This window comes from Ornithodoros turicata, chromosome 8 (assembly GCF_037126465.1).
Source record: "Ornithodoros turicata isolate Travis chromosome 8, ASM3712646v1, whole genome shotgun sequence".
NCBI classification, from domain to species: domain Eukaryota; kingdom Metazoa; phylum Arthropoda; class Arachnida; order Ixodida; family Argasidae; genus Ornithodoros; species Ornithodoros turicata.
The window spans coordinates 22518323-22528855 of NC_088208.1; the positions used below are offsets into that span (position 1 = coordinate 22518323).

General features: G+C 50.2%; 1 protein-coding gene across 2 annotated transcripts in view; it reads left to right on the top strand.

Annotated features, from left to right (window-relative positions):
* Nucleotides 1-10233, top strand: part of LOC135366703 (monocarboxylate transporter 9-like) — a 30527-nt gene extending 20294 nt beyond the window's left edge. For both annotated transcript variants that reach the window (XM_064599527.1, XM_064599528.1), the window contains exons 3-10: nt 3312-3616; nt 4375-4518; nt 4612-4939; nt 6703-6901; nt 6970-7253; nt 8385-8770; nt 8838-8963; nt 9152-10233. In XM_064599527.1, coding sequence (XP_064455597.1) covers nt 3343-3616; nt 4375-4518; nt 4612-4939; nt 6703-6901; nt 6970-7253; nt 8385-8770; nt 8838-8963; nt 9152-9441 — 2031 coding nt within the window. In that variant the 5' untranslated portion in view covers nt 3312-3342 and the 3' untranslated portion in view covers nt 9442-10233. The remainder of the gene's footprint in view (nt 1-3311; nt 3617-4374; nt 4519-4611; nt 4940-6702; nt 6902-6969; nt 7254-8384; nt 8771-8837; nt 8964-9151) is intronic.
* The last annotated feature ends 300 nt before the right edge of the window (nt 10234-10533 follow it).

The following is a 10533-nucleotide window of genomic DNA, read 5'->3' on the forward strand; positions in this document are numbered from 1 at the left end:
TGACATCATTCGATGTCACCCGGATGACATCGTTCAGATGACATCTCTCCTGATTTGTTGAAAATAGGAGAAAGACCGGCCTTTTTGTGTTAATACGGTTCATATTTCACAAACGCAAGATTACTAGGAAATACGAAAGAAATGTGAAATATGGTGTTCCCCCAAAACCCTCTCTTCTCTGACAACAGGGGCTGGTCTGCTCATCTGATATACAGGCACAAAGGTCCATGTGGCAAAACAGATTACGGTCTTATTCAGTCTCTCGTGTTCGTTGTTATTACATCGCTGGCACAGAGTGGAACGTACTGAGTTCGATGAAGCAAGGCCGACAAGTGATTAGGCCCAAGCACCAGTAAACAAGCTTACGAAACGGCCGTTGCAAAGTGAAGCGCGAAGGTTCCGGGAAGCGTAACTCGCGCCGGGGAACGTTATACACCGGGAGTCGTTGATTCGTGGAAGTGATAAAATATGCTCCTCTGCCGAGAAAGTGGTTTTCGCCAAAAGGTCGCGTTGCAATAACTGAACTAGATAATGCGGAGGCCGGCGTAATATAAGCCAGACCTGTAATTCGATATGAATCATCACTGCAACGGGTGCACGCAAACACGTGTGAACAAACTAAACTGTTTTAGTCTCCTCATAGATGGGTAGAAATCCAGCGAACCGATAGAATGTAGGAAGGGAGTTGCCTCAGGACAGAAGCCGCCGATATTTCGAACAGAGACTGTTCTTTTTCTGGGCGAAGAAGAAGAACAGTCTCTGTTCGAAATATCGGCGGCTTCTGTCCTGAGGCAACTCCCTTCCTCCTTTAGTCTCCTCATGGATGGCCCTCGTGATTCGAGGTCTCGGAGCCCATCCAGCCCGAAGCCCATCCAGGGCAAGTTCTATAAGTAAATGCAAGCAAGGAAATGCAAGCAGCAGCTCCCGTGGCATAGTGGTTAGGGTGATCGCTTTCCACGCCGAGACTGGGAGGTGACACGGGTTCGAATCCTGTCACCGGTTGTGCTGTCTGAGGTTTTCCCTGGGTTTTCCGAAGACTCTCCAGACGAATGTCGGCACAGTTCCCCGTGAAGTCGGCCCAAGACGCATACTAACCCCCCTGTCCACCACTTCTGTCCTCTGTCCACGTCTGTACGCCGCTCATAGCTACAGTTGCTTCGCGGCGCTAACACGTACTCAAAAACAATACAAGCAAATTTAACGTGTATGTAGACACGTGACATCCAGGTATAAAAAAGGCGATACGAGCAAATCTAGCGTGTACACGTGCAAGTTATTTTAGAATTGCATTTAAAAAGCGTGTAGTGACCACGATGGAAAGTAACTGGGCCCGCTTGCACGAATGTTGAAGAAATTCCTCAGTGCTATCCTAAGTAGCTCTGGCAGTGCTCTACGCACAAGCAGCATTGAGGCTACTGAAGCTACTGAGGAATCTCGTCAAGATTCGTGCGAGTGGGCCCTGTTCAGAGGTTGGAACACAAGCCTCAGGGTGCCTAAAAACATGAAGACGGCGCCATCTTTCAATATTTGTAGCGACCGTTCTGTAAAATTCAAATTGGGTGATCAGTTTAAGAGGCAGGTAATGCAAGTGGGTAGGTAATAATTTGCCGGCCATAATTTGTTCTTGTACGTGTGTGGCCTAGAGTATATCTCAGAATTCCCGCGAGACATAGTCTAATGTCCGGATTATTTCTTCCTTATTTTTTTTCTACATGTATATTCGTAGTTTACAGTAATGGAGCTCAAAAACAGGCAAACGAGAGGATGTCGACTATCGTGAAAAGATGGTAAACATGATGCAGCGGAGTTCGACCCTAACTTTGGAAAGCTGCCAGGTACGGCACTATAAACACGGTGTCCTTGCTCAACCGCGTTCGAGCACGTAAGGTGGCAAAGTTGGCGTGAACACGAAAGGGTTTCTTCGTTCGAAACCCGTTCGTTTCGTTGCAAATTGTAACCGTCACCCATAGCCGTCTCAAGACCATCTCCCACATGGTGCAGGAAAGTGACCCCTCCCCCACATGCACACAGCGCCCTCCAGAAGCACTGTCTAAAAAAGACATAAAAGCTAGAACAAGGCTTCTGACGTATACAATTGTAATATATTTTGTTGCGCGAAGGTTCCTCACTTAAAAGTTCTGCAGAAAAATTCAAAGTGCTCAAAAGTGAAAAAAAAAAAAAAAAAGCACAACAGAAAAATTTGATTCTACAGTGAAAATTCTTCTTGCCTTTGTTGCCTAATCTCCTCACCTTCCGAGACGTGCCGTCCGGCGCCCCCAATTAATAAGCGAGTTGGTAATAATTAATTAATATTAATAATTAATTAATAATTACCATAAGGTTGGTCTTTCTAGCGATACACACTCGTGTGTACAGCTTTCTGATCGGTACAGCAGGATGCCAGAACCTTCCAGGACCACTCTTTTGTTGTTGTTTTTTATGTCGCCATGAAAGGCGCTTAAATTGACTCTACGAAGCCAGTCGACGCGTCCTTGCAAGGATAGTAATAAGAACAGTGAAGTTCGCCGGACAAAGTGCTGCAGAAGTACTGAACGATAATAGATGTTTTGTAAGTCCTAAACGTCGCCACACCACTGGACGGCTGTTTCGGCCTTATTGGGCCATCGTCAGCAGTGCGCAGGGGGCGACATTTGAGACTTTTGGGACCTATAAACGCATGTTCTACGTGCAGCCAAAGAGATTCGGCTACTTTTCTTCGCTGAACGATAATAGAGTGTGGTAGACCGCCGATAACGACACTGAAGCTACCGTACCTATACCGGACCCAATGGCATCGCGTATGACACAGAATCTTATCCGCTGATTGGATGCGGTAGATACGGTGATTTGAAAACCACGTTATCAATCTATTAACAGTCACTAATACACTGCCACATCAGCGAAAGCCATATCAAAGTCTTGGTACCTAGACGATAAGCGCCAATAGACCTCTACCCGAGAAACGTCATCATGACATTCGTAGACAGACTGAAACCGAAACAAATCGGAAGAGAAGGGCTGGGTTCCACGAATGAGCACTTGTTCGCTGCCTCCGTGCCTTTCAGGGACCATCGTAATCCCCTCAAGACCGTGGCTTGTTCGCCCCCCTAGCTTCGAGCGTAGTTAAACTCTACCAAATTGGTGGCGCTATCGAACACAATGACGTCATCCGTTTACAAACAGGGAGCGGTCTATAGACATGAGGCGCCTCTTTCAGATGATCCATTTGCCTCTACGTCGTCGTTTATTTCTGAAACATCCTCATTGGATCGAATCTATCGCCATGCCATCCTTACCTTCTCTACTTGCAGAGCAAGGGTCTGAAGAACCAAATCCTTGGAGATGTCACGGAGCAAGGGCCGGTCTCAGGGTACGCCCACCCTTGCTTCTCCCAGCGCGGCTGTGGGCGAAGGCGAGTGTACCGCTCTGCCTACACCTCCGGACGGCAGCTGGGGATGGGTTGTTGTCTTCTCGTCTTTCATGACCCACGTGGTCGCCGATGGGGTGACCTACACCTTCGGAATCTTCTACATGGAGTTCCTCAAGTATTTCCACGAGAGCAAGGGAAAGACTGCCTGGGTGGCCTCCATAATGGTCGGCACAACATTCTGCATCGGTGAGTGCTGCAAGCACAGTCACGATATACAGTATATGGTCAACCCCCGTATATCCCAAGAAAACATAGCTACAGTCACAGAGGTGTTCTCCGCCAGGGGATAATGTAGTCCACACGCTGAGAGTGGGGGCACACAGGAGAAGACGGTGAACCTCAGCAGTGGAAGTACGTCATCTCCGCGCGAGTGGTTTAGCAACATAATCAGTGTACAAGTAGTAGTTTTAAGGAATGCCTGCGCACTACGTTGTGACTCGGAGGCGTTATGCACCAGCCAAAGTCAATCACCGACGTCTTCAGATTTATGGGCGGAGTTCACCTGTAGAAACGTGCCCATAGCTTCGACCTGTGGGATTGTTTGTAGTGCGAAGAGCGCAGTCGAACGCTTCGCACTGAATCAGTGTGCGGTGCAAAGCTTATATTAATCCTAATCATAGGCGTCATGAGAGGGGTGCAAGGTGGTCCGTTCCACCCCCACCCCCCTTTGGAGCTTTAAAGTCACTCGTGATAATTGTGCGCTCTTTATTCAAAGGCCGTCATGATTTTTCTCAGATACCATAATAATATGATCCTCTGAACACTCGCACAGTCCGCAGCGTTCGTCTCCAGGAAAAGAGGAGAGGGGTTTGCACGCTCCCCTCCCCCTTTGTAAAAAATTCTGGGAACGCCCATGATGCTAACGGTCGATAGCCAGTAGTTAGGATGAAAACTAGCAGTTATCTAGCGAAGACCGCCTTGTAACGTGCTCGTCCTGTTGGTAGGCCCAGTAGCGAGTGGATTGACGAGCAAGTACGGCTGCAGAACAGTGACTATAGCAGGCTCTCTACTCGCAACTCTGGGACTGCTCCTCAGCGTTCCTGCACCTAACGTCACCTACCTCTTCTTCTCTGTCGGCATCTGCACAGGTACGAACCATAGCTCTTAACCGCTGAGAAGATGCTGAGCTGGCGTCAATCCCCATTGTGGGAATACGCAATGTATAACCTTTGATTTTCCAGGGGCAGGCTTTGGCCTGATGTATCTCCCAGCCATCGTGTCAGTGACCATGTACTTCGAGAAGAAACGCGCATTCGCCACGGGCATCGCTGTCTGCGGCTCGGGCTTTGGCACTTTCGCCTTAGCGCCCTTCATCGAATACCTAGTGCGCATATACGGCTGGCAAGGGGCCTTGCTCATCACAGCCGGCATGGTGCTCAACTGCTGCGTCTTCGGGGCCCTATTACGACCTTTGCCACCGCCTAAAGTTCACAGGCCAAAGTCTAGCCAGTCCAGTTTTCCAACCAAGGAAATCAACGGGAACGCTCTGGTCGCCACGGACAACTTTGGGTAAGACCGCGCTGAGCATACCTTACCGGACTTTTTTGGATTAAAGGGACACTAAAAGGCTCGCATAAGTTCACTTTAGGTTACATTACACGCTATGTTAATTTCGCACTTGTTCAAAACTTCGATTCCGTTATGAAGCTACAATCAGAATTATACCGGACTCTTTCTTGCCTCGGCACTAAGCAGTGAACGCAGTGATTTATCTAGACCCCCCCCCCCCCCCCTATCCTCCCAAAAAAAAATCTAGAGGGGAGCCCCTAAAAATCTTGTGAGATTGCGCAATATTGAGTCAAACGCATGTAAGTACATACCCCCCACCCCACCCCACCCCACCCCAAGGACGAAATTCGGGGTAAACCATTGAGTGAACGTCGCTTCAGCTCGTGCATCGGTGCTTTTAGACCATGCTGCGTGTGTACTTGCGTGCCACGCGATGGAGCAGTTCCGACGAAGAACATAGTACGATTACGAAGCGAACTGGTGTCGCTCTCCGAAGGACGCGAATATAATATTGTTGTCACTAAAACGTTTGTGATTACTGTTGTGGGCTACAATTGAATACTGTAAATTGGTATTGAAAGATGCAGCAATGCGCGTCATGCCGCGCATGTACACGACACTGCGACCGCATACGTTCCAAATCCACATGCACACGATAGGCATGCGCGCGCTTCTCCTGCTGTCTGATTGGATGCCGCCAACCTTTGCTTCCTGAGGATCCATACGTTGCCGCCAAACGGTGCGTTAAGTAGGCGTCCCTCTTTTGGCGCACTCAAGTCGGGGGGTATGACACGCGTGGCTCAGTGGTTAGCGTGCTTGCCATGTCACGTCAAGATTGGGAGTGCCGTCTGAGGTTTCTCCTGAGACGCTTTCAGACATATGTCGGCACAGTTCCCTTCGAAGTTGGCCCAGGACGCACATTCCCCCAGAGCGCGTTGGTCGTGACGTTGCCCACTTCTGTGAGGCCGACAACGGCGAGACTTTCAGAAGCACCACCAGCGTTTCTCTCCTAAACGGTAGCGCTGTGTGAACTAATTTTGCTGGCACTATACTAACACGTAATAGACTTCTACCTGAGAAACGTCGTCATGACGTTGCTAGACAGACTGAAACCGAAACAAATCGGAAGGGGTTGCTGGGTTCCACGAATGCGAACTTGTTCGCTGCCTCCTATTGAAAGCACCAGCTCCGGTGGCGGAGCGGTAACGCGTGCGCTTGTAGACTGGGAGGTCCGCGGTTCGAATTCGCGGGCCGGCTGTGCCGTCTGGGGTTTTTCCTGGGTTTCCCTCAGATGTGTAATAGGCGTATGCCGGCACAGTTCCCCTGAAGTCGGCCCATGGAGGCAGCTATCCTCCCCCCGAGCTGATTCCGCTCGGTCTTCCACTTCACCCTTTCCTCTCCTCCTCTCCACCACCTTTCCCTTCACGAGAAACATGCCGCCTAATCAGGCAGGCAGACCTCTCGGGTTCCTCCCAACAACACTCCTCTTCCTCCTCCTCCTATTGAAAGCAAAGTAGGGCCGAAGGTCGCGTCCCTTTCAGGGACCATCGTAATCCCCTCAAGACCGTGGCTTTCGGGCGCGACCTTGTTCGCCCCTAGCTTCTAGCGTAGTTCAACGGTATCAAAGTGGTGGCGCTGTCGAACACTATGACGTCATTTGCTTGCAAACTGGGAGAGGTCTATTGAAACACGGGACTTGACATTGAACAAGTTGTTTTTGCATTTTAGTGCCCCTTTAATTAAGCTATATTTTGCACCAATAGGTACGCTCGTCACGGACTGAGTTCCTGTTCAGCATCTCGCGACCTGTCCATGTCTACGGGAACCATCCCAGCGGCGGTAACTGGACACTCCGATGAACCGTACGACTTGTACCAGGGCTACCAAAATGGCTTCGTACAGGAAGGCCGCAGGAGACCACAATCTGCATATCTCAGCCCTGCTCAAGTACCCCTGCTTCGAGTAGGTAGCGAAACTCGTGGTGTGCCACGACGGGGCAAATAATCGCTTCCTCATACCTTTGCTTACAGGTGGATGACGAGAAGACTTCCATGTCATGCGCGCACCTTCCAGTTACTTCTCCACCAATGAGCCCTAGCTCTGTTCCATTTGGAAGTTCTGGTACGAGTTCCAGCCATGGACGTTCCCTCCTCATGCGCAAAGACATCTTCTACAGTGGCAGCATGCAGAACTTGCCAGAATACCGGGCCTCACCGAGTGGGCTCTCCAGGGACGTGTCCATGAGCGTCACGTCCCTGCGCACCGTAAAGTCTGTCACTGTACCGACCGGTGAAGAGAAAAGCTGCCTACGGAGGTCAGTCCTTTTCGCTTGTGGTTCCAAGGGGATCGGTGGGTGAAGGGCAGGGTAGAACGGTGTCATTCGGGATGGTGATTGGCTGAGAGCGTGTAAAAGGAAGGGAAGGTATTCACGCTGTTTAGGTTCCTCTTCTCTCGGCCGATTGTCCACGAGGAGTCACGGTCAGCGAAAACGAAACGTCCAAGACGTTTCATTCCCTCGGTCCCTTTCAGACACCGTGCTTTCAGGGACCATCGTAATCCCCTGAAGACTGTGACTTCCGGGCGCGACGTTGTTCGCCCCTAGCTTCGAGTGTAGCTCAACTCTACCAAATTGGTGGCGCTGTCGAACACTATGACGTCATTTGTTTACAAACAGGGAGAGGTCTATACATTGCGTCGTGCGTGATTTATGAAAGAACCCGCAGTTTATGCTTTCCCTCTTCCTCTCCTCGAGAAGGCCGACAACGCGGAGCGGGCTCCCATTGGTCACCTCAAGTGATTTGTCCAATTATCGCGGGAGGTCGGGCGAGGAGACCAATCCGAGCCCTCGTAGTCGCGCTTCTTGAGAAGGAGAGCGAGGATGAGAGAAAACGTAATTTGCGGTTTCTTTCGCTCGTATAAATCACGAACGACGCAACGGATGAGTCCCGTTTCTTTTGTTTTGGTGTCAAGGTAACTGCATCTTTCATTCGGCCAGAAGAAAGGTTTGCACGATAGTGCCCCTTTGAACAAGCTATAGGATTAGAACTCTGCCATTTATAGGGAGAGTTTTATATTCTTTGATCTTTTGCCGCCCGGAGATGGGGGCTCGTCGTGACGTCAGACCCATCATCGCTCCGCCCACCACCTGGCGAGACTGAAGGGCGAGCCGCGGCGGCACGTGGGGATTACAAGCAGTAGCTCTGATCCAAAATGGCGGCGCTGGCCTTCAGGCCACCCGTCTCGTGACGTCAAATGACGCGCTTTAAAACCGGCTCCTCCCAGTGGCCAAGCTCTCCCAATATAAACGGCTCTGGCTAGAAGCGAGCTGAACGCCCTCTCGTGTATTTGTGGAGGTCCCAGTGAGTGTGGAAAAGACTGTAAACAAACTCTTAACATGATTTTCTGCGTTTAGATCGCCTCCTTATTTTCGGGACTGTATTTTCAGGTGCTTGTGTTCAGACGAAATGGAAGCAGCCGTACGTGAGATGATGAACTTTGCCCTGCTGCGTTCTCCTGTTTTCGTGCTGTTCGCCGTGTCAAACTTCTTCACCAGTGTGGGGTTCAACGTCCCGTACGTCTACACCAAGGACCGAGCCGTGGAAGCGTTGCACATGACAGACGAAACGGCTAGCCTTCTACTTTCCTGCATCGGCTTCTCCAATACTGTTGGCAGGGTACTGTTGGGGTACCTCAGCGATAAGCCGTGCATCAATAGGCTCTGGCTCTACAATGCGAACCTGACTATATGCGGTCTGGCGACGGCCTTCAGCTACCTGGCAGAGGACACGACGTCCATGTCCATTTACTGCGTTATCTTCGGTGCTACGTCGGGTTAGTTGTTTTTCTCGGAGATCGGCAGAGAATGGTTTATGCGAGCCTGTGCGTGTTCTTATTTCAGGAGCGTTTGTAAGCCTGACGTCGGTGATCCTGGTAGACATCCTGGGTTTGGACAAGCTCACCAACGCGTTCGGTCTCTTGCTGCTGTTCGAAGGCTTTGCTAGCTACGTTGGACCACCCGTTACAGGTGAGAATACTTCTCTTCAGTGTGCAGCGCTCAATAACAACATCAATGCATTCATACGCCGCATACTTTAGTGTCCCTTTAACAATAATGAATGTTACGGAACAAGCAGCAACACGGTCGTTTGCTCCTCGCAGCTCGTAGTAGATGACACTGGTGAGTCTCCACACTGACCTTAATGCTGGTTGCAGGTTGGCTCTACGATTACACTGGCTCCTACGATCCCGGCTTCTTGCTTTCGGGCGCCGTCATCGCGCTAGGTGGAGTCTTGCTCTTCGTCATACCTTGTGCCAAAAGCTTAGAGGAATCTCTCGTGGCACCCGCTAGCCCCATCGCATCTGCCATCACCACAGCTACAAAGAGCACCAAGAGCAGCACCACCACTGCCACTGTCTGCGACGGCGAAGCGCAGCGCGAGGAGGAGGAGGAGGAGCCGAACGGCCATACCGTTCCGTTCCGTCCCACAGACCACATAGCTTAGTAGGCTACCTAACTATGCTCCATCTTCATTCCTTCGTCGTGTGTATTTTGTGCATCCATCAAACTTCCTGTGCAAGAAGTGAAGCAATGGCACGACGAGCATGCTAGTCAAGTGTCGCGGCCAAAGTCCACCTGGTACCAGTCGCTATCAACCGTCTTTCATGTAACATCTTGCATGGGATAGGTCATGAGGGGATTGTTTCGAGAGGTGGGTTCACCTCGTGTCCCTTGCTTCTCTTCAGCGAAGGGCTAATGCTCACATGGTCCTCATAATTTTAGTGGGCAGGCAATGCTCACTTTATACATTGCTATATATATATATATCTATATAAAGTTAATTGAACTTTGTAAGTTCGCCCCCTATTTTTTCTATGATAGTCCGCGATAGTTGGTACCCTACCCATGATCTCTTACGTGTTAAGCAATGTGGGCCCAGAACAAGCACTCATTGTGATAACGTGTCTGATGCATTGTTCACTGGAGCCTCAAGTGACCTTAGGGTGCCGTATAATGTAGTTCGCAGTCATGGTATGGACATTATGGATAATATAGCGGCTCTTATGCAGTGGCCTCGCCTGTGTGAAGATGTGTATTTTGAAGTTTGTGTAGTCAGGAAAAACGAGAAAGATGTGCACAGGGGAGGTTCTACTGCATCTGGCCAGTGTTTTGCATTGAAACATCTTCGGTAGCAAAACGTCGTTCTGCTCTAACTTCCCTAAGGGACGTCACCTGCCTTCCTCAATGTTCGACGCTTGAATTTCGGGCGTCGTGTCATTAAAAAATATCGAGAAAACATGTTGTCTGTGTATAAAGTGCATGTTGAGTGCATGTCAAAAGGAAATCGGCTAGCTGGCTGGAGGATGCATAAGGCACACAGGGCCCACTGTGAAACCATACGTAGCATATAGTGTTTCCTCTAGTGATGTATCGAAGGCTTTTCTGGCTATGTCGGACCGCCTGATCTGATCTCCGGACAATCTTGTGTCTGCTTGCTTCAAAAGCAGTGGAGGGTCGTCGGTGGTGGGTAGGGATCTGCCAGAATGAAGTTCCAGGGCAAGGTGTGACTGGTGGGTCGGGGACTGGGTTGCAGGAC